Source organism: Chelonoidis abingdonii, chromosome 4 (genome assembly GCF_003597395.2).
Source record: "Chelonoidis abingdonii isolate Lonesome George chromosome 4, CheloAbing_2.0, whole genome shotgun sequence".
NCBI classification, from domain to species: Eukaryota; Metazoa; Chordata; order Testudines; family Testudinidae; genus Chelonoidis; species Chelonoidis abingdonii.
The window spans coordinates 125,123,514-125,147,417 of NC_133772.1; the positions used below are offsets into that span (position 1 = coordinate 125,123,514).

General features: G+C 43.9%; 1 protein-coding gene across 1 annotated transcript in view; it reads left to right on the plus strand.

The window, feature by feature from the left end:
* CCDC197 (coiled-coil domain containing 197) overlaps positions 1-22,587 on the plus strand; it is a 47,773-nt gene extending 25,186 nt beyond the window's left edge. The window contains exons 6-10 of the mRNA XM_032772590.2: positions 8,984-9,066; positions 14,397-14,569; positions 15,854-15,964; positions 18,288-18,404; positions 19,542-22,587. Coding sequence (XP_032628481.1) covers positions 8,984-9,066; positions 14,397-14,569; positions 15,854-15,964; positions 18,288-18,404; positions 19,542-19,739 — 682 coding nt within the window. The 3' untranslated portion in view covers positions 19,740-22,587. The remainder of the gene's footprint in view (positions 1-8,983; positions 9,067-14,396; positions 14,570-15,853; positions 15,965-18,287; positions 18,405-19,541) is intronic.
* The last annotated feature ends 1,317 nt before the right edge of the window (positions 22,588-23,904 follow it).

Here is a 23,904-nt window from a genome sequence, read left to right on the forward strand (position 1 = left end):
AGATTTTGGGACACCCGGAGTGTGGGATTGCATCCCTGACCATCTTGGCTAGCCCTTGGTGGACCTAGCCTCCATGAATTTATCTAATTTGTTTTTTACCCAATTATACTTTTGGCCTTCACAGCCTCCCCTGGTAACAGCCCCAGGTTTACTGTGCGTTTTGTGAAGAAGTACTTCCTTTTGTTTGTTTTAAACCTGGTGCCAATTCATTTCATTAGGTGACCCCTGGTTTTTGTGCTATGTGAAGGAGTAAATAACATTGCCTTATTCAGTTTCTCCACAACATTCATGATTTTGTAGACCCTCTACAAGTCTCTTTCTAAGATGAACAGTCTCAGGCTTTTTAATCTCTCCTCATACGAAAGCTAATCCATACCTCTAATCATTTTTCCCTTCCAAATATTTTTTCCAATTCTAATATATCTTTTTGAGATGGGCTGACCAGAACTGCACATGCTATTCAAGGTATGGGTGTATAATGGCTTTATATAGTGGCATTTTGATATTTTCTGTTTTATTTTCTATCCCTTTCTTAATGGTTCCTAATATTCAGTTAGCTTTTTAGACTGCCACTGTACATTGAGCAGATGTTTTCAGAGTACTGTCCACAATGCTCCAAGGTCTCTTTCTTTAGTGGTAACAGCTAACTTAGACCCCATTGTTTTGTATGCATAGCTGGGATTATGTTTTCCAATGTGCATTACTTTGCATTTATCAACACTGAATTTCATCTGCCATTTTGTTGTCAAGTCACCCAGTTTTGTGAGATCTGGTCAGCTTTGGATTTAACTATCATGAGTAACTTTTTTATCATCTGCAATCTTTGACTTCTGACCAGGGATCCTAGCTTTCCGTGATTAAAAAAAAAAATCTCTGACAAAAAGAATATGAAAATCTGTGTTTTTCCACAATTAAAATGAAACACTGAACTTTAGTTTCCCTAGCCATAATATATATAGGTATCAGTTGAACACAAAGTTTTATTGATATATTTACAACTTTTGGGCTGACAGCCCATTGTCCTGACTATCTGAATTTTTTATTATCTGATCTGGCCCCAGTTCCAATTAGATCAGATAATCAGGGTTCCACTGTATATATTTTTATTTTTTCACAAAATGTAAAAACTAAAGATTCTCTGTAAAAATGGAAATTCCATGTTGTTCCTTGTTTTTTCCATGGCAAACGGATTTCTAAGATGCCCACTTCTCACTGTTTACCCCTTTTTTTCAGATAATTTATGAATATGTTGAATAGCTCTGTTCCCAGTATAAATCCCTGGGGAACACCACTATCTACCTCTCTTCTCTGTGAAAACTGACCATTTATTCCTACCCTTTGTTTCCTATCTTTTAACCAGTTACTGATCTACGAGAGGATCTTCTCTCTTATCCCATGACTCCTTACTTGAGGGACCTTGTCAAAGGCTTTCTGAAAGTACAAGTACTCTATATCCACTGGATCACCCTAGTTTACATGTTTGTTGACACCTTCAAAGAATTCTAACAGATTGGTGAGGCATTTCCTTTCACAAAAGCTATATTGACTCTTCCCCAGCATACTGTGTTCGTCTGTGTCTGATAATTCTGTTCTTTACTGTAATTTCAACCAATTTTCCAGGTGCTGAAGTTAGGCTCACCAGCCCATAATTGCCAGGATCATCTCTGGAGCCTTTTTGAAAAATTGGCATTACATTAGATATACTCAAGTCATCTGCTAAACAGGCTGATTTCAGAGATAGGTTACATACCTCAGTTAGTAGTTCTGCAATTTCATATTTGAGTTCTTTCAGAACCCTTGGGTGAATACCATCTGATCCTGGTGATGTATTACTGTTTGATTTTTCAATTTGTTCCCCAGACTCCTCTATTAATACCTCAATTTAGGACAGTTCCTTAGGTTTCTCACCTAAAAAGAATGGCTTTGGTGTGAGAATCTCCAACATATCCTCTGAAAGGCTATGTCTTCACTACCCGCCGTATCAGCGGGTAGCAATCGATTTCTCGGGGATCGATATATTGCGTCTCATCTAGACGCGATATATCGATCCCCGAATGAGCTCCTATCGATCCCGGAACTCCGCCAACCCGAACAGCGGTAGCGGAGTCGACATGGGGAGCCGCGAACATCGATCCTGCGCCGTGAGGACGGTAGGTAATTCGATCTAAGATACTTCGACTTCAGCTACATTATTCACGTAGCTGAAGTTGCATATCTTAGATCGATTTCCCCCCGTAGTGTAGACCAGCCCAAAGATACCAGTGAAGACCGATGCAAAGAATTGATTTAGCTTCTTCACAATGGCCTCGCCTTTCTTAGGTGCTGTTTTAGCACCCCAATCATCCAGTGGTCCCAGTGATTGTTTGGCAGGCTCCCTGCTTCTGATGTAATTAAAAAAATGCTGTGAGATTTTGTGTATTTTGCTAGTTGCTCTTCAGATTATTTTTTTGGCCTACCTAATTATACTTTCACACTTGACTTGCCAGAGTTTATGCTCCTTTCTATTTTCCTCAGTAGGACTGGCTTCCAGTTTTAAAGGGTGTCTTTTTGTCTCTGCCTCTTTTATCTGTTTAGCCATAGTGGCATTATTTTGATCCTCTTGCTGTTCTGTTTTTGTTTAGTTTAGGCAAACATTTAGTTTGAGCCTTTATTATGGTGTTTTTAAATAGTCTCTTTGCAATTTTCAAACATTTCACTCTCATAACTGTTCCTTTTCATTTCTGTGTAACTAGCATCCTTATTTTTGCATTGTTCCCCTTTTAGAAGTTAAATGCCACACTGGTGGATTTCTTTGGTATTTCTCTCCAACAAGGATGTTAGATGTAATGTAATTATGGTAGCTATTATTGAGAAGTCCGTCTATATTCATCTCTTGGACCAGATCCTGGGCTCCACTTAGTACTAAATCAAGAATTATTTCTCTCCTTATGAGTCCCAGGATCTCCTGCTGTAAGAAGCAGTTGTTAATGGTGTCTAGAAATTTTATCTCCTTATCCTGTCCTAAGGTGACATGGTCCCAGTCAGTATGGGAGTATTTGAAATCCCACACCATTACTGGGTTTTCTGTTATTATAGCCTGTCTAGCCTCCCTGTTCATTTCACAGTCACCATCACCATCCTGGTCTGGTGGTTGGCAGTATATTCTTACTGCTGTTTATTCAATATGGGATTTCTATCTATAGAGATTTGATGGTACAGTTTGATTCACTTAAGTTTAATACGTATTTGACTCTGTGATTTCACGTAGAGGGCCACTGCTCCACCAATGCAACCCACTCTGTCATTCCTGTATATTTTGTATCCTGGTATTACTGTGTCCCATTGCTTATCATGGTTCCATCGCCTTTCTGTGATGCCTAATATATCAATTTCCTCATTTAATACCAGGCACTCAAGTTCATCCATCTTAATATTTAGACTTGTAGCATTTGTATATAAGCACTTATAAAATTTGTCAATATTTAGTTTTCTGCCTTCATGTGATGTAACTGGGACTCTTTCTCATCAGAAGTTTCAACTTCTTTCCTCTCCTTTTTACGAGGCTTTGGAGTGTTCCTTTTAATAAATCCTCCTGAGAGGATAGTCTCTGTCTGAAATGTGCGCTCCTCTTAACCCAATGACTTTTCCCCAGCCCTTAGTTTAAAAACTTCTTTATAACCTTTAAAATTTTAGGTGCCAGCAATCTGGTTCCATTTTGATTTAAGTGGCGCCCATCCTTCCTCTATAGCAGTGGTCCCCAACCTTTTCGTCTGGCGCCCGCCAGACGAAGGACCACGACGGCGGTGGAGCACCCGCTGAAATGCCGCCGAATTTCAGGGGCGACGCCTTTTGATGATGTCACTTGTTGGCAACAAACAGTGTCATTGAGAGGTGTCCCAGCCAAAATGCCACTGAAATTTGGTGGCATTTCGGCGGGTGCTCCACCGGGGGTCATGATGTGGGTGCTTTTAGCTGCTCCCGTGGGTGCCGTGTAGGGGACCCCTGCTCTATAGGCTTCTTCTTTCCCAAAAGGTTCCCCAATTCCTAATAAACCTAAATCCTTCTTCACAACACCATTATCTTAGGGCTGGTCTACACTATGGGGGGAAATTGATCTAAGATATGCAACTTTAGCTACGTGAATAACGTAGCTGAAGTCGAAGTATCTTAGATCGAATTACCTACCGTCCTCACGGCGCGGGATCGATGTCTGCGGCTCCCCATGTCGACTCCGCTACTGCTGTTCGGGTTGGTGGAGTTCCGGGATCAATAGGAGCTCGTTTGGGGATTGATATATCGCGTCTAAATGAGACGCGATATATCGATCCCCGAGAAATCAATTCCTCCCCTCCGATACGGTGGGTAGTGAAGACGTAGCCTCATTCATGCAGTGAGAGCCTGCAGTTCTGCCTGTCTAACTGGCCCTGCATGTGGAACTGGAAGCATTTCAGAGAATGCTACCATGGAGGTCCTGGACTTTAATCTCTTATCTTTCACCCTCAATTTAACTGCTTGGACCTCTCTCCTATTTTTCCCTGTGTCATTGGTACCTATATGTACCACGACCACTGGCTCCTCCCCACTGCTGCACATAAATCTATCTAGATGTTTTGAGAGGTCCGCAATCTTCATACCTGGCATGCAATTCACCATGCGGTTCTCCCAGTCATCACAAACGTAGCAATCTATATTTCTAATAATCGAATCTCCCATAACTGTTAGCTGTCTCTTCCTAATAACTCTGGAGGTTGGTCCAGGGCTGGTGCAAGGATGTTTCTCGCTCTAGGCAAAACTTCTACCTTGCACCTTCCCCCCTGCACCGCCACCCTGAGGCATCCCCCCCCACGGCAGCTCCCCACCCTCTGCCCTGAGACGCCCCCCCTGCGGCAGCTCCCAATCCCCCACCCTCCACACTGAGGCACCCATCCCGCCCCAGCTCACCCCTGCTCCGCGCATGAGCATGAGCACCCCGAGCATGCTGTCGCTGCTTCACTTCTCTGCCTTCCAGGCTTGCGGTGCCTAAGCTGATTGGCGCCGCAAGCCTGGGAGGCGGGAGAAGTGAAGCAGCCACGGCATGCTCGGGGAGAAGGTGGGGCAGGGGTGAGCTGGGGCAGGGAGTTCCCCTGCGTGCCACCCCCTGCCTTATTTGCTGCAGACGGCCCTCCCCGCGCTCCCCTGCCCAGCTCCCTCTGCCTAAATGCCGGCAGTGACGGGCAGCTGAAGATCCGGCCGCCGCGGTTGCTGCCGAAGAAAATGTCGACTTCCAAATCCTGGTGCCCTAGGCAACCGCCTAGGTTGCCTAAATGGTTGCACTGGCCCTGGGTTGGTCTTATCTCTGCTTAATAACAACAATCAAAGAAACATTCAACAGTCAAAATCAGACAGCATGTTTCATAAGACCTGAATTTTCCATGGGGCCTTTGGCCAAACTTTCCTCTCTTCCATGTACTTTTACCATTTATTGTATGCTACTTTGGCTACATTCTACTCCGTAGGCACTTTAGTTAAAAAGGGATGACTTGTCAAGACAAATATTCGTGAACATTTTGCAAATTCACATCTCTTTGATTTGCTTTTGAGTGATATCAGAAGTAGTAGTTGATAAGGGTTATCCAATCAGGGAACAGAAGCAATACCATGTAACACAGCTTGCATATTGAAGGATGAAGATAGAATGTTTGCTGCAGCCACTTAGTTACGCACACTCAGGCTGGAATTTGTTTGCAAAAAATATTAGTGAGACAAGTATAAACAGGAAATGTGTAAAACTCATGCTCCATTTGTGGACAGCTTGCAAACATTACTATTTATTATTTATACTGTGGTAGCACCTAGGAGCCCCAGTCTTAGATCAAGGCCCCATTGTGCTAGCCACTGCACAAACACAGAACAAAACGACAATCCCTGCCCCAGTGAGCTTAAGAACAAAGGGCTAAATTTACTGAATAACTTGTACAGGTTCTGAAGCTCTTAAGGCTTCCACCAGAAACTGAGAACAGGGTGATAATATTAAAAACATGGAATTTAATATAAAATAAATAACACCTATTTAATTAATCCAAACCCTCCACTTTTAATGGAGCTGGTATAGAATTACCACACTAAATCCCTGAACAATTCAGGACCTTAATCGTGAATTTAGGTCCAGCTGTTCACAGAGCACACATTTCATTTTACAGATGGGCAAACAGGAGATTAGAGAGACAAAGGGCTTTGCACAGGAAGTCTGTGCGAGAGGTAGGAATAGAATCCAAATCTCCTGGTCCTGGGCCTTAACAGGACTGTTCTTTTTTGCTTTGTACCATCAGAAGATAAAAGCTCTTGTGCTATAGGGGAAAAGGTTTGTCATGGTTAGATTCAAAAGAACACAAGAACAGCCATACTGAGTCAGACCAAAGGTCCATCTACCCTAGTATTGTGTCTTCTGACAGTGGCCAATGCCAGATGCTTCAGAGGGAGTGAACAGAATAGGGCAGTTATTGAGTGATCCACTCCCTGTCATCCAGTCCTAGCATCATATATTCCGAGACCAGAAGAGACCATTCTGATCCTTTAGTGTGATGTCCTGTATAGCATAGGCCCGAAAACTTCCCCAAACTAATTCCTAAAGCATATCTAAAACATCCAATCTTGATTTAAAAATTGTCAGTGATGGAGAATCCACCACAACTTTTGGTAAATTTTTCCAGTGGCTAACTACACTCTCATCATTATAAATTCATACCTTATTTCCAGTCCGAATTTGTCTAGCTTCAGCTTCCGGCCATTGGATTGTGTTATAACTTTCTCTGCTAGACTGAAGAGCCCACTGTTAAATATTTGTTCTTTATGTAGGCACTTACGGACTGTAATCAAGTCAACCTTAACCTTTTCTTTGTTAAGCTAAATAGATAAACACAAAAGGTATGTCCACATAGCAAAGAAAAACCTGCAACTGCCCAGTGCCAGCTGACTCAGGCTCACAGGGCTTGGACTGCTTCATTGCTGTGTAGACTTCTGGGCTCCCACCTTGCAAAGTCATAAGAACATAAGAACGGCCGTACAGGGTCAGACCAAAGGTCCATCTAGCGCAATACCCTGTCTACCGACAGTGGCCAATACCAGGTCCCCAAAGGGAGTGAACCTAACAGGCAATGATGAAATGATCTCTCTCCTGCCATCCATCTCCATCCTCTGACAAACAGAGGCTAGGGACACCATTCCTTACCCATCCTGGCTAATAGCCATTTATGGACTTAACCACCATGAATTTATCCAGTTCTCTTTTAAATGCTGTTATAGTCCAAGCCTTCACAACCTCCTCAGGTAAGGAGTTCACAAGTTGACTGCGCGGTGCGTGAGGGAACTTCCTTTTATTTGTTTTAAACCTGCTGCCTATTAATTTCATTTTGTGAACCCATAGTTCTTGTGTTATGGAATAAGTAAATAGCTTTCCTTGTCCACTTTCTCCACATCACTCATTTTTATATACTCTATCATATTCCCCTTAGTTTCCGTCTTTTCCAAGCTGAAGAGTCCTAGCCTCTTTATCTCTTCATATGGGACTCTCCAAACCCTCTAATGCATTTTAGTTGCCCTTTCTGAACCTTTCTTAGTGCCAGTAATAACTTTTTAGGTGAGAGACCACATTCTGTACACAGTATTTGAGATGTGGGCGTACCATGGATATGTAAGCGGCAATAATAATCTCAGTCTTTTCTTAATCCCTTTTTAATTGATTCCACATCCTGTTTGCTTTTTTGACCGCCTCTTGTGCAATGCGTGGGACATCTTCAGAGACAATCACATGATCCACGTCCAAGATCTTTTTCCTGGACTCGTTGTAGCTAATTAGCCCCCATCATATTTTATGTATAGTTGGGTTATTTTTTCCAATTGCATTACTTTACATTATCCAATAAATTTTCATATTGCACAATTTGTTGCCCAATCACTTAGTTTCGTGAGATCTTTTTGAAGTTCTTCACAGTCTGCTTTGGTCTTAACTATCTTGAGCAGTTTAGTATCATCTGCAAACTTTACCACCTCACTGTTTACCCCTTTTTCCAGATAATTTGTGAGTAAGTTGAATAGGTCCTAGAGTCTGGGCTCCAGCCTGAGCCCAGACTTCTACACTGTAGTGAAATAGCCCCACAGCCTGAGCCCTGCCGCGAGCCGAGTCAGCTGGCATGGGCCAGTTGCGGATGTCTAGCTGCTGTGCAGATGTACCTAAAGAGCTCAATCGCCATAAGGCATGTCTTCTGATCCTTTAATCATTCTTGTGGCTCTTCTCTGAACCCTCTCCAGTTTATCAACATCCTTCTTGAATTGTAGCCATCAGAACTGGACATGATGTTCTATCAGTGGTTGCACAAGTGCCAAAACCAGAAGTAAAATAACCTCTCTACTCCTACATGAGATTCCCCTCTATATGCATCCCAGGATCACATTAGCTGTTTTGGGCAACACATCATGCTGGGAGCTCATGTTCAGCTGATTACTCTCCACGACCCCCAAATCTTTTTCAGTCACTCCTCCCCAGGATAGATGGGATGGTCTCGTGATTCAGGCAGGCCACTAGAGTCCTAATCTCATTAGGTATTGACAAAATTCCCATTGACTTTATTGGTACAAAGTCCCTAGAGTGTTGGGTTCTTGGCTTTGTCACAGATTATCTAGATAATCGTGGGCAAGTCACTTAACCTCTCATTGCTTCAGTTCACTCTTTTATGAAAATACACTATGTCTGTAATAGTACAGGGATGCTATTCTAACAACACTAACTTCTGCGCAGTATTGGGAGACTGAACTGATTGGGCACTTCTGGATCTGATGAAGGATTCTATGTCATTTATATGCAACATACTTACACCATTATTCACATTACTATAAGGGAAATCCTTTCCCTTGAGTAGTGCAAGTGTGACAAGAAGCTGTAATTGATACAGGGGATTCATGTAATTAGTTCCTCGTGTTCTCATTGTTTTTTATTAAACTCTACATATTCCTTGCTGCATTTTTACAGACAACAGAAGCTGCAGAAGAAGGTAGCCAAGCAAAAAGTGTATGAGGATTTCCTACTGAAAGTCATTGACCAATTGCCTGACAGTAAGTGCTCTTACACTGCATCTGCGGTCTCCTTAAGTGTAATGATAGTAACTTTCACTGACTCATTTTGCTCCTGTCACGTGGCCACATAGCCTAGTCATCGGTACTTTATTTCTGCTCTGCTCTGTTCTGCATGTTTGCTATGGAAAGAAAAGTCCAACATACAGCTTGTCCTTGGAATAGAAAGTGATGAGGTTTCAGACAGTTCTTAGTTCCAATGGGAGTTTGTTCCACAGCCATGGATCAGCTCCCAAGAAAGCTAAGCTTTATCCTTGCAGTGAGTAGATCCATTGTGTCCAGCAGTAGAGTGATGATCCACAGATGACTCCTGCCAAAGCTTCTGGGGATCTTTTAGGCATCCTTGGCCCAGACCATTTATCCTTCCCTATTTATTAAACAATTGGAGTCGCTAGAAGATGCTCCAGACTAACTTCTCACTCAGTGTTTCGCAACCTGTGAGTTGCAACCCAGAGGTCGCAAGGTCATGAAAGGTGATCGGGGTGGGTGAAGTACAGGGAAGCATTAAATATTTTATTACAATATAAAGTAAAGGAACTCTTTCTCCTCCACTCCTCACACACTCTTACCCTCCAAGGGTAAGCATTCTGTGGCAACATCTCAAAGCACAAATAATGATAAACGTATAGAGTTTATCACTGATACCTTGTTACTCTTGTACTAAATGTAGTGGTGTCATGAACATTTTTGCTTTTGACTTGGGGGTCACCAAACCGAAAAGTTGAGAAACCCTGTTTTAGCTTATAGGAGTGATATTTTGGCTGATATAAGCTCTTCTAGTTTTAAAATATGTGGTTTATCTTTCAGTTTATTCCTATCATAAGTAAATACAGTGCAGCTTGTTATTTGCATATCAGATAAAGGATCAGCTACTTAATTAATTTTTCCAAATCTCAGATTCTGCCTTGTTACTAGCACATTCCTCATAGAATAAGAATTTGCTTAAATGCATCAAAATATCCATCTGAGTTCTTTCGAGTATGTCAGGTTTTGGTTCTCTAGCCCAGACTCAACGCTGAAGTGATAATTGTGCACTAAAAGATAATCAGATTATCATAGATATCTCTTCTGACAGCCATTTAACATCTAGTCAAGTGTTAAGTCTATGGATTATTCATCTCTTAGCAACATTCAGAACCTGAGCCATGGAAAGTTACCAGCTTCCCTTCACAACCCAGTCAAGTTTGCATGATGCGATCACCTGCTTGACTCAGAATTCATGACTAAGAGTAGATTCTTTTAAGTGGACTCTTCTGTGCCATATTTTACTTTCCACAGTTATGGACCAGCACCCCAAGAAGCTAAGCTTTATTTTTGCAGTGGGTAGATCCATTGTGCCCAGCAGTAGAGTGTAATGGGGTCATGAAAATCTTAATTCCCTTGTTCCATCCTACTGCTGGAGAACCTGGTTCTTCTGATTCTGCACTTAGATTCTCTTGCTGTTATATGATATCAATATTCTGTCCTATGAAAAACTCTTACAGCCTCTGACCAAGCTTCCCACAAGTTAAATGTCCCTGTAATTGAACCAGTGCCATCCAGTGGTGGAGAGGTGCAGCTACATTTCAGTACATCACTGAAAATGGACTGCATTATATTGTCATAGAGATATAAGGGGACTGTTGCCCCCTTATTAACAGTCAGTAGGAGTATTTGGTTGCTAGCTCTGAGCACTAAAAAGGGAGGGGTCGATGGGAAATCAGGAGCCTGAGACTGACAGTCTCCAGGATCAATGTGGAGAGGCCAATGCTCCAGATCAGCCTGATTGACAGGAGCAGGCAGGCTCATCAAAGGAGTCAGGAGACCAGGGGTCCCGTCCTCCGTCTGAGCTGGAATGTCTGAGTCAGATGGAGTGGGGCTGAGTAGGAGAGAGTAGGGGCCCAAGCTAAGCTCCTGAGAGCAGAGCTGCAGCTCAAAAAGCCAGAGCACAGCCCAGAAGAGCAGACCTGCCCTGGGGAGGAGCTCGCAGCCACCAGAGCCAGAGGGGCCAGACAAGCAGCCCAGGAAACAGATGAGAGCTGAGAGAGATGTCACAGAAGCAGCCTGCAGAGTAGACCTGCACCCTGGAGCAGAGCTGTAGCAACTGAGCCAGAGAGGGCAGAGAAGGCAGCCCAGGGAGCGAAAGGCAGAGCAGCAGCTGTGCTGAGGCAGTGTGGCGCTGGGCAGAGCAGTCCAGAGCTGGGTGCAGTGAGGCAGCTGGGAGAGCAAACGGGGGACCCTGGGCAAAGGGCCCAGCACAGAAAGACATCACTCCCAGCCAACGGTCATTGCAGGCCAGACTGGGAGCGGGACCTTAACACGATGGGGGGCTGACACTGGGAAGAAGGGTCCCACCACCCAAAGCCTGGAAGTGTGTGACCACCACCAGAGCAAGTGTCCAACCCTTAACATCCCTGCAGCACAGCCAGGTCCTGAGGAGAAGGCCTGGGACCTACAAGGAACAGACTGTGAACTGCTCTGACATTCCAGAGACTCTGTTTGTAAATGTTCTCTTTCACAGAGTGGGGTGATGTGTTTTTCTTTAACCTTTCCCATTTTTCCTTATTCTTTTTAAAATTAATTGCTGATTAAATAAATTTGTTTTAAATTGTATGTAATGATCAGTGGGTCAGAGAAGTGTCCAGTGCAGGGAGAGTATCCCAAAGTGGGAACACCTTAGTCCCTGTCCTAGGTGACCACAGCAAGGTTGGGAGTCAAGCCCCCCAGAAATCTGGGCCCAGCCTTGTTGGGGTTACGAGGACTCTGCCAGACAGGAGAGTGGAAGGGGAGTTCTCAAGGGCAGGGAGGCCTCTAGGTAAGGGAAGTGGGAGTGAGGACTCAGATCCTTTCGCCAGCCCACTTCACCGGAGTAGTGCAGAAGCCAGGAAAGTTCCCCACAATAGCGGGACTATTCCCCCGCTTACAGAGACGTAATCATAGAATTTAAGGCCAGAAAGAAGCACCAGCTCATCTAGTCTGACTTCCTGTATATGACAGGCCACCAACATCACCCAGCACCCACACACTAAGCCCAACAACTGAAATGAGACCAAAGTATTACAGCCTACAGGAGATCAGACTGTTGTGTGCCACAGGCAGAGAATAGGAGGGACTAATGCACCAATGCCAAAGGCCCCTGCACTAGCAGGGAATTGATTTTGACATGGACCCAGATAATCCTGGCAAATGACCCAAACCCACATGCTGCAAAGGAAGGTGAAACCCCCCAAGCTCACTGCCAATTTGACTTGAGGGGAAATTCTTTCCTGACCCCACATATGGCGATCAGTTAGAGTCTGAGCACATGAGCACCAAGCACTTGAGAGAGAGAATGCTCGGTGCCCCTCAGAGCCCTGGCCCACCCCACCCAGCGTCCCCTCTCCAGTCATGGCCATCCATGATGCTTCAGAGGAAGGAGATAACCCCAACTCCCAGAATGCATTGGGGGAGGGAGTGGAAATTCCTTCCTGACTCCTGCAGTTGGCAATTAACACCCTGAAGCATAAGGTATTAGGAACATAAGACATAAACTGCAATTGATCGCTGGGGCTGCTGAACCCTGCCCCTTACCATCACAAGCAGGCCTGTCATCCAATCATACTCATGAATTTGTCCAGCTCTCTCTTAAAACTAGTCCAGTTATTTCTCCTCACAACTCCTATTGGGACATTGTTCTAGAACTTTACCCTCCTGATGATTAGAAACTTTCTTCTAATTCCAGCCTGAATTTGTTCATGGCCATTTTATACCCATTTGTTCTTGTGTCAACATTGTCCTTGAGCTTAAATAGCTCTTCACACTCCCTGGTATTTATCCCTCTACACCTCAGTATATTTATTGAGAGCACTCATATCCCCTTTCAGCCTCTTCTTTGGGAGACTAAACAAGCCAAGCTCTTCCAGTCTCCTTTCATAAGACAGGCCCTCCATTCTCCTGGTCATCCTAGTAGCTCTTCTGTGCATCTGTTCCAGTTTGAATTCATCTTTCTTGAATATGGATGACAAGAGCTGTACTGTGTACACAGTATTCCAGATGAGGTCTCATCAGTACCTGGTATAATGACATCACTGCTTCTCTATCTCTACTGGGAATACATAATACATCCTAGGATTGCATTTGACCTTTTCACAGCTGCATCACATTGCTGGCTTGTGGTCATTCTGTGATCAATTGATGCACCCAGGTCTCTCTCCTCTTCCTGTCCCTTCCAACTGATGAGCCCCCAACTTGTAGCAGAAATTCTTACGGTAAGACCCTCCTAAGTGCATGTCCTTGTACTTTGTACTGTTGAATTTCATCCCATTTCTGTCACTTCAGCCTTCGAGGTCATCCAGAGTTTCCTTTTTAATATTCCAGTCCTCCTCAATAGTGATGATGCCTCCCAATTTTGTATCATCAGCAAATTTCATTAGCACACTCCTACTTTTTGTACTGGGTTCATTAATAAAAACAGTGTCAATTGCTCAAAAGCTTGGTACATTTTTATGGAATTAAGTCACCCAAGCCATCTGATTTTCTTACATGCCTACATGCTATCAGAACAAGAAGTCTTTTTTTCTTTTCAGATATCCATTATAGTGTTTCCAACTCTTGCAACTTTACTTTGAGTCTTGCAATACTTGTTGGTCTTGAAATCCCAGTTCCTGAAGTCAGCTGACTCTCATAATTCATAAGACTCTCAGCTTTCATTTTAAAAATATCCACTTCTGGCTTTTGTGGTTGTGGAGAAAAGATTGAAAACATGAACCTTAAAGGCTCCAAAAACTGGAAGTCAGCTAAAAATAACTCCAAATTTAATATTTTTAAAAAAATCTTATGATTTTAAATCATCTCATCAGGTTTGAATGTTTGCAGCTCGCAATATTGAGTCAATTTTCATGGAAAAGTTTTATTTAGCATGGACAGGGCCCAATTGTGCAATTGGCCCCTCCTGGAAGGTGTGGGAGTTGCAAATACATGGTATCTCCCCCGAGTCACTTGAGGTATGTCTACATTGCAATAAAACACCCACGGCTGACTCATGTCAGCTGTTGTGGGCTTGGGCTGCTAGGCTATAAAATTGCAGCATAGATGTTTGGGCAGTGCTGGAGCCCAGGCTCTGGGAACTGGTACAGGGGGAGCGTCCAGAGCCCTGGCTCCAACCTGAGCCCCACAAGCCCAAGTCAGCTGACATGGGCCAGCTGTGGGTGTTTTATTGCAGTGTAGACATATCCTCAATTCCTTAATGGATCCGGTACATAACTTGAAACGGAAGGAAAATAAAGCATCTCTAATATATGGTGAGCTAAGTCTGTTTTCCCTTTGTGCTGTGTTTCCCCTGTGTCCTGCTACAGACTATCCGAAGTACGATGCAGATTCTGTCATTGGAGCTATCATCAGGCGGCATGAGACGCTGTCTGCTACAAACCAGACCTTGATAAAGAACTTGATCACCCTGTCAGATGAGTTTGAGAAAAGCCAGCATGACCTTGAAACCTTGCAACGGGAACATGATACCACAAAACTTGTAATGTTATCAAGCATGTTATTTATGGCATATTAGATAGTAGTTAGTTCAAGAGAGTTAAGCCAGGGTCTGATTCTGTGAAATACTGAGCACCAGCATCTTCCACTGAACCCTTAGCTGGGGTCCATCCCCCAGCCCTCCAAATTTGAGGATTAATTAAAGATTATGTCATGTGATGAAACCTCCAGGAATATGTCCAACCAAAATTGGCAACCCTGTGTTCATATGTAACTGCTGAAAGGGGCAATGATTTCTGGAATATTGCTGATCACAAACACTGTACGTTCTCATCACATGATCACCCTGGGCAAATTTCTACTCTCAGATGAGCAGTGTCAATCTCTATGGCACACGCTCACTCCATCCCCCATCAGAATGTCGCTTGGCTATTGGATCAGGCAGGCCCAAGGGCAGACTCTGGAGTAAAGACTCTGGTCCACAGCATGGGTCTTCTAGCACAGTGTAAACCCACACTTATAAATTGTGGCCACTGAAGGAGATTCCTGATAGAGAAGAGTTTTTCTGGGTGTTTTATTTTTAATTCTGTGAATAATCCTTAACCTTTTCTGTTAATAAAAACAGCTGGCTACAGCCAGGCTCCTACAAGGGAAGGGAAAGACTTATGGTTCCAGTTCTTTGGCACCCTTGTTTATTCCCCTGTTTGTAGGCCAAGATGGTGGCCATCACAGTAGCATGTGAGTTGCACCTGGAGGCATTGTTCTGTCAAAGGCCAGGAACCTGGCATTAGGGGCCAAATTCTGTGCTCAGCTATGTCAGTGTAAATCCGGAATGAGGGCTTGTCTGCATAAGGAAGTTGACCCAGAATAGCTATTGTGGAGTTGCTCCCTGTTGTGGACACTTGCCTTCAGGAATAAGAGTGTCGAAATACTTCAGAATCATTATTGCTCTTTAAATTTGCACCCTCCGTTGTTCCAGAGTAATTTCCCACATGGACAAGCTCTACTGGAGTTGCTTTGGACTTATATTACTGTAACTGAGAGCAGAATGGGCCAATTTTTTTCAGAGTTATGATTGCAGGGCATGCTGGTAGCCTATACAACACTTGTTGAACAGGTCCAGACTGTGCTTCCCCCAGTGCAGCCATGTGGCCAGGGAAAGACTTGCCTCCGAGTGTAACTCACTGTTAGTGACATCGTTTGTTAATCTGTAAAGTGCTTTGGGATCCTTCAAGTTGAAAGCCACTAGGAGAATGAGTGGCACGAGGGCTAGACTCCTGCAGTGCAAAGCACATCTCTAGTGGGCATTCTTGTTTACCTCACCTAGATGCTGATTAGGGAACTGTCTGAGCTTCAGATGAAGTGCAACAGAATACAGGAGAAAAACAAGCAGCTGGAAGTCAGTATTAACCACGAGAAGGGTCACTTCAGATATCAGGTAAGTTCAGAAGTGCCCCTTCTGTTCCTTCCAGCAGAACACAAGCTATGGATAAAACAGAGGAGACACATACCCTAACTGAAAAGACTGGCACACGAGTGAGATTACAAACATACAGGGCCTGATCCTCCTTCCTTGGAGGCAAGTGGAGGAGCTGGCAGCAGCATCAGGCCCAGAATTCATTAACTTGCCCATTGTTCTAAGATACACAACTCATCTCTCTTCTTGGTTTGCTCTCCAACTTATCATTTACTTTCATCTAGTTTGTTGTTTGCTGTTGGCTATACTTCCAAGTCAGGGCTAGTCAGCGGGACCCTTGTGTGAGTGAGGAGCTCTGGGTTTGGCCCTAGGTTCTTAAACGTCAGTTCTTTCCAAACGGACAATTGTACCTATTGAGTTTCCGGGCAAAAGGACAATTGTAGCAGGGTGGTTACCCCGCTCCTGCCCTGAAGGGCTTAAAACAGCCCTGGGGGAAGGCTGTGGCTGGGAGCTACTAAGCTGGGCTGATTGGGAAGTGGCTGCAACTAGGCCATGCCCCAGTCAGGTCCCAGCTGGCTTGTATAAAGAGGCTGGGAGCCAGGAGCTCAGCAGTCTTTTTCTGTTTGTAGTGGGAGATGGGCCTGGTTGCGGGGAGCTAGAGACGGTACCTGAGTGAAGCAGGGCTGGAGGAAGGCAAGAGGAGCTGGGGAGCTCTGGCCTGGAAACCCCCCAGGCTGCAGGCCTAGGGTAAGGCCAACTGAGTACTGGGGTTGAAAAGGGGCAGCCCACGGGTAGGCGGAGGCAGCAGGTCCAAACCCCTTTGCCTGTGATGAGTGGCTGATACACTGCAGTCTGCCCCGGTGAATGGGGGCTAAGTGATGATTGGCAGTAGCCAAGAGTGAGGCAAAGTGGGGATAGTGGGTGGGGGTCCCCCTGGGAGGAGGAGAGACAGGACTGTGGGGTTACTGCTGGGGGCAGCACCCCAGCTAACATGGCACTGGGATCCTGGGAGGGACATGGGGGCCAGCAAGTGGTAGTGGGACACTGACCTGCAGAGGGTGCTCCAATGGCTGGAGAGCTAATTCCTGGAGATGACCAGCAGGAGGCACCACAGGAGTGAGGCCTGCATGTGTACACAATGTTAAAGCCAGAAGCTACCATAAAATCTGCAGCAACTTGCTCCAAACACTACCTCTTCAGTGGTTTCCAGGGTGGGTTCAAGCCTTGTTTACACAGAAGATTTGCCTCTGTCACAGCCATAAGTGACTAGCCATTGGTATAGCTGCACCACTGCAAACCCCTACTGTTGCCAGGCAAAGAGGCTGTGGCCAGTGCAATCTAGCCCAGTTTCAAGCAGTGAGTTTAAACTTCAAGTAGCTTTTCTTGTCTACTCTAGGAGTTTGTACTGGTGAAAATGGCTAGTCACTGATTGTCTAAACTGGGGATTTCAGTCAAGGGCCTTAGGCACAATCCTTTCTACATACAAACAAGTTTTCTCCCAATCTAGCCCCCAGCTGACACCTAGAGAGACCTTTCCAGTCCAGCCCTGTAGACACACTGTCTTCTGCCCACTCCATGAGTTACTACCCAGTTTCCCCCCTCTCCCTCTTGACCTTTTCTCCCATCTCCCTCACTAGCCCCTCCAAGGGCTCCCTCTGGTTTCCCCCTTTCCCCCCCTCATCCCTTCATCTTCTTAGGTATCACTCCTGCAATGCCCTACTTCTGTGCCTCTGCCTGCCCACAGCTGCCACTTAGCACAGAACATTGTCACTAGTGCTCCTGTCTCCCATCACCAAGTGAGGCAGCCACAACAGCAAGTGGGAGCCATGCCATGGGCTGGGGCATGACAGAGAGCCCAGGCAGGAGGCAGCATGAGCTTGTGGGGAAATTGCTAAACTCTGCAAGCCTGGCAATCTGGAGGGACCCCAATCTGACTAGCCCCATGGGGGAGGAGACATCTGGGAGGGTGAAAAAGCAGTTAGGAGGGGGATTCTCAGGTGTAGGATGGAAAGGCCAGTGTCATTATTAGCAGTTGCTGAGGCTGAGGGTTATACCTTGTGCAAAGAAGGGCACAAAGTGAGGAGGAAAGAAAGAAGCTTGGGTAGAACAGAAGGGCCAAGAGAGGGACGTAGGAGGAGACGGGGGCAGAGCTATAGGCAGCAGTGCAGTTGGGTCACACATTGAGGAGAAGCTAGATCTCACAGCAGAATTGTTACCCAGCCAAACTCCTGTGTAGTAGCCTTGAGAGACATTTCCTCATCGTGCAGGTTAGCAATCTCAGGCACACTTGTGCGCAAAGCGTTCTGTGGGGCGAAATTCACCAACGTCTTTTATGCCTTTGCAGAGTCAAGAGCTAGGCAGCTTGTTGTTAGCTATTGCCAACCTGGCTGAGCAGTGCCACATGCAGCATTATGGCCCCTTGCAGGAAATGGAATGGTTGTCAAAACTGGACATGATCCAAGTAAGTAACAAACATTGCTGTAGCATTAATAGAAAAGCTGCTCAGGACAGCAGGGTGCCTGCTGTTAAGGGAATACAGACTGTATAGGCAGCTAAAATTTAAGCAACTCTGATGTCTGGCTCATTCAAGGATGAGTGTTTTGGAGTCTTCTAACAAACGCAGTAGTGCATGTACTAGCAACATATGTAGAGGTTATATACACAGTGGGAGAGGGCACACTGCATAGCAGCTAAAGCCTGGAACTGGGAATCGGGAGATCCGAGTTCCATTCCCAGCTCTCCTAATGACTCACTGTGTGACTTTAGGCAAGTCACTTAATGTCTCTTTGCCTCAGTTTCCCCACCTATAAAACTGGAATAATATTTCCCTATCTCTCAGCCATTCCACTGCACATCCGTGGCATTTAGGCTGTTCTTGGTTGTGAAACTGGGGCTTGATGCCATTGTGCTCATTGGTGGTTAGAGCATATTGCTGCATGGGAGCGGGGCGGCCGTAATGCTCCGGGAACCAGCACAGCCGCTAGTCACTAAGGTAAAGCAGGGAACCACAGAAGCCTGCAGTACCAGTAGTGCCATGCACAGCTAGTCTTGGGAACCATTACTGAAATACCAATACTATCTGCATTGCAATGCAGGGGTTTTGGACCATGTGGTACTTGCAGGTTTTCACCAGAAACACTGTGTTAGATTGTCAATCCTGCTTTTTCTGCTTGACAATTTTAAACATGCGCTTATAGTTCAGACAAGAGTGTAGTTTGTGTGTGGAACATCCTGAGTGTTGGAGTCATTGGAAAGAATTGATACAATTGATTTGTATTTACCATTTAAATGACAGATTAAGCCCCTAGTTTAGCCAGATTCTGAAGCATGTGGCTAACCGTAAGCACGTGAATAGGCCCATTGACTTCAGTGAGAATACTCACATGCTTTAAGTTAGGCATGTGTTTAAGTACCTTGCTAAACTGGGGCTAATGAGCCTAATCCTGTATCCCTTACTCAGTATATCTCACTGTGGACAGAGTATATAAAACTGTTGCTTAGTTTCATCAAAGGGACTGTGTGTGTGAGTAAAGGCTGCAGGATGGAGCCCTTCCATGAGTGAATGCCTGCATGGAAGAAACCTCTCTTTTTACACTAGGAATTCATTCTGGAAAAAAAGCATATCCCGCAATTAGCGACTCAGCCTGATGAATCTGGGGCGTCGCTATCTAGTCTTGGAGACCAAACTCAGAGCAGAAAAATGAGAATCACCAAGAAGAAGTTTCAAAGCCAAGTTCCAGCAGGCAGTGGTGGCGTTATACAAACTCCTAAAAACAAGGGGAAAGCTTCAGTGTGACACTGTTTTGTATTAATGTGTTGCAGTTTCCAAAGCAGTGGAAGAGAGGAAATATGCAAGCTTCCTCAGACTGACTGACTTTTCTTACTGTGAAACGCTTCTTTCTAGTGCCTTCATTTTTAATATTTGTGTCTTCCATACTCTCACAAGTTTGGCAACGGTTTACACAATTCCTGGACTGTAACTCAAAAGGCAAAATGCCAACCAGTAATGCAAATGAAAATTACATTGGTTTTGCTATATGAGTATAGGATTAGTCCATTACTAACTGTGGGTTTTATCCATGGCACCTCCAGTGAAATTAGTAAGGAGTCATTTGTGATATTCCATTCTTTGACTAAAAAGTAAGAGTAAAATAGATTCAATAAAACATATTGGACCACAGTGTGAGAATAGTTAATTTGTTGTTTTTAAAACATACACTGAGATCCTTATCTGAAAATTGCTATGTAAATGCCAAATATCATTATGTTGCAATGTGTGTTTTTCTGTGGGCTTGTTTGAAATTACATCTGGGGACAAGTTCTCAGCTATACTGATTTACGGCAGCTGGCCCGAGACTTTTTCAGTGTCGTCACAAGGGTTTCAATTCCCTGTTGCCAAGGGGAGAAATTGAAACAGAAGGTACAAAGTGACTTATCAGCTGGAAAAGCTAGAGGAACTCAATGCTGATAACAAGAAGTTCCAGACTAGGTTAATGGCCTTTGACTCAGTTCAAGTATAATATGAGTTTAATAGCTCAGACATTCAGATGCTTTCTCATGGTCAAGTCTCCCGTGACACTTAAGGACTTAGCCAACTAATAATAGCTTACATGGAGGGGGACTATTAATATTAATTTATTATATTTGTATTGTGTTTTTTCCTCCCATCCTTCATCTGTTGCTTGTCTTCTTTGATTGCGAGCATTGTTACTTATTATATTACCATTTGTTTATTGTTATGTTACTGTGACATTCTGTGAACATTCCCTTACCTTAATTGTGAGCTCAACTGTGAGAAGTAAATTTATAGGCCCAGTTATTATAACAGAGCCTGAGTCATGGACCAGCACCTCATTGCGCTAGGTGCTGTACAACACAGAACAAAAATGGCCCCACTGCACCCTCTTGGGAACTAAAGCAAGGGCTCAGTTTTAGAACCTCAAAGATTGATTGTTCTCAGCTCAGTCTCACTCCTTTCCCAGAAAAGAATCATTGCTGTGTGGTGTTCTTCTAAGAATAAAAAAAAATGTTGCTTATTGTTGAAATGGGAAATTGGTCTTATAGTGAAGGTGTGGGAACAGAACTCAGAAGAGCTGGGATTTTTTTCCTGATCCACCACAGCCTTCCTATGGGTCTCTGAGCAAGTCAAGTCACCTATCTGTGCCTCAGTTTCCTCATCTGTAAAATGAGGATAATTCTTCCATTAGGTGTAACTCAATCATATTTGTAAAAATGCGTTGAGAGTCTCTGGTGGAAGGTGATACGGTTCCATTAACTGGGATTATTTATCACAGGTCAGTCCACAGGTTAGGAGCTTTGAAAAGAAGCTCTCAAAAAAGACCTCTACTGCATGACTGCCCCAGAACACAGTAAGAGGGACATGGGGACGTCAAGCAAAGCTGTACAGTAAGAGTCTCTTAAAGGGAAAAAACAAGTGGAAAGAGCTGGGGAAGGAAAGCATTTTCATTGCCTAGTACAGTAGACGAATGCTTCAACAGCAGTTTGTCCATGTGAAAATCTGGCCCGCCATAATTCTACCAAAGTCCATGAGCTGTGGGGCAACATAGAAAGGGGCAGTCAGGCAAGTTAAAGTTATGTGAGGCTTAATTTACCACAGTAACGTGCACTCAGCTTCACCAAGACTTTTAAAAAATCCAGAGCGTAGGCTTTGTACACCTTACTCATTCAGGCCTCTTTCTTCACTCTCTTCTCTTCTCCACCATGGGCAGATAGTCTGCATTTCCTTTGTGTATTACACCATTCACATCTCCCACCATATCCATACAAAGTTGTACAAAGAAGAAAACTGATGAGTATCTTTTTATTGAAAAAAGTGCAATGCATCTCTCTTTGTTTGCACTATACAAATGAGGACTGGTCAAAAAAAATTCCATCAAAGCTGTTTTTTGATGAAAAATTGGGTTCTTGACCAATTTAAATTTTTCACCAAAAATTTAAATTTTTGTTGAAATATTTCAGCCGCAAACCAAAATATTTTGGCTGAAAATGGGAGTTGTAGCAGCTCAGAGGTGTTGCAGTTTGCTCCTCACATCCCCTTTCGGGACTTTATTTCCCATATTGCACCATAACCAGGAACTCCATGATGCACAGCTTCTCCTCACCAAGAAGGGAGATCATGGAGCATTACGAGTACACTTCAATCATTTGATTTTTATTACAATTTTGTTGGATAACGTTGACGTTTATTTTAAAGCATATTTAAAAATTATTTTTATCAATTTAAACTTTCACAGTTGCAGGAAATGGGTGTGTGTGTCACACATTTAACAACAGTAGATGTTGAGATTCAAAATGTTGAAGCTTTAAACCTGTTAAAACACAAATTGTCAACAGCACATGTCAAAATATACAAAGTAGATATGCTAAAATCAAATTCTAATAAGTTCTCAAGGGGCATTTTTCTTACCTTGCCTATCTGTACATTTCTATTACCGATGGAAGTATTTTTTGTTGGTTTGTATGTGTATGGTGAAAGTGACATTTACTGAGATTTACTGGTAAAAAGAAAATTCGGAACCTAATTATGGGAGATGTAGTGCAGCTGATGATCCTGGCACATAGTGGAGCAAACTACAGCTCCTAGGTCGTGCCACAGTTCATGTTTTCAGGGAAAATCTTTGAGTTTTCAGAGGAAAAAAATGAAATTTCAGAGAAAACAGAAGTTTTTTTGTTTTCATCAGAATTTTCCGGGGGCCGGGGAGGGGAATGTGCAAATGAGCTCTAATGTTGAATTCTGGGACATATGGACTGTAAGTGAGACCAGAACAGGGCATAAAGTCTGGGTTTTGTGCTTAGTTACACCCCTATACAGCTGAAGTGATGGTTATCCCAGATTTACACCAGTGAAACTTGGAATGGAATTTAACCCTTAAAATTGCAACAACATAAGTCCTGATTCTCCTGACGTTACATGTTTAGTCATTTACACCTGGACAAAGTGATGTAAAATGCTACCAAATCAAAGTGCAAAGGGGGTGTAAAATGATGCCATTCTGATCTGGATGTGTTCTACCTTAACTCTGCACAGCTATAAATAACTATGCATGCAGGGAAGTGCAGCATCAGATGCACAGTAATATGTACAGTCCTGTTATAATAATGAATGTTGCATTCTTCAAGGCCTCAGACAGTTCACAAATAGTGCAGGGACAAGGTGTGGTCTGAGAAGGTCTGATGGGTGTCTGAACCTTGCTCCCACAATTCCCTCCGATGCTAACAGGGATCCTACAATATGCCGTGAAGGTTGCCCACAATATAATGAGCCCAGGACTCTATAAAGGACTCTGAGATACCTACACACACTATACCAGCTTACATCAATGCAGTGTGACCTTGTGTAGACACGAGCAGTGTGAACACATTCAACCCAAATAGCTGCATCAATTTAGTTGAACAGATACAACTTTCTTTGGCAAAACTTCTATGTGCAGACAAGGCCTTGGAAGAAGTCAAGTGAATTACACCACCTGAAGATGCTGCTCCCCAGCATTGATCAGTTATGTTCTCAGTGAATAGCTGCATAAAGCAGGGTTATTCCAGATTTACACCTGTGGAAGAGATCCCAGAGTTTGGCCGTCTGCCATTTGCTGATGTGTTTACTTGTTTTGAAACTGTGACTGTCAAGTGAAATTAAGTGGATTTCTTAGCACATTTGTCATATTACTTGTGCATACATTTTCCAAGCAACATTTCTGCAGTTATAAAATAAATAGAGAAAGCCGCAATTGTCTTGCCTTTTCAGACGTAATTAAAGAGGACGACGGGAGCTAGAACCTATAGTTGAACCATTCCCTACCCTTCCCTCTCCCACTGCTTCAGCTATTTCTATGTGCTTGCCGATTGGGGTGATCTTATTATTGCTACTTTATTCTACTATTTTGATCGATTGATTGACTCTACCTTAGAAATGTAACGCCACCACCAAATAGTTTCCCTTACTC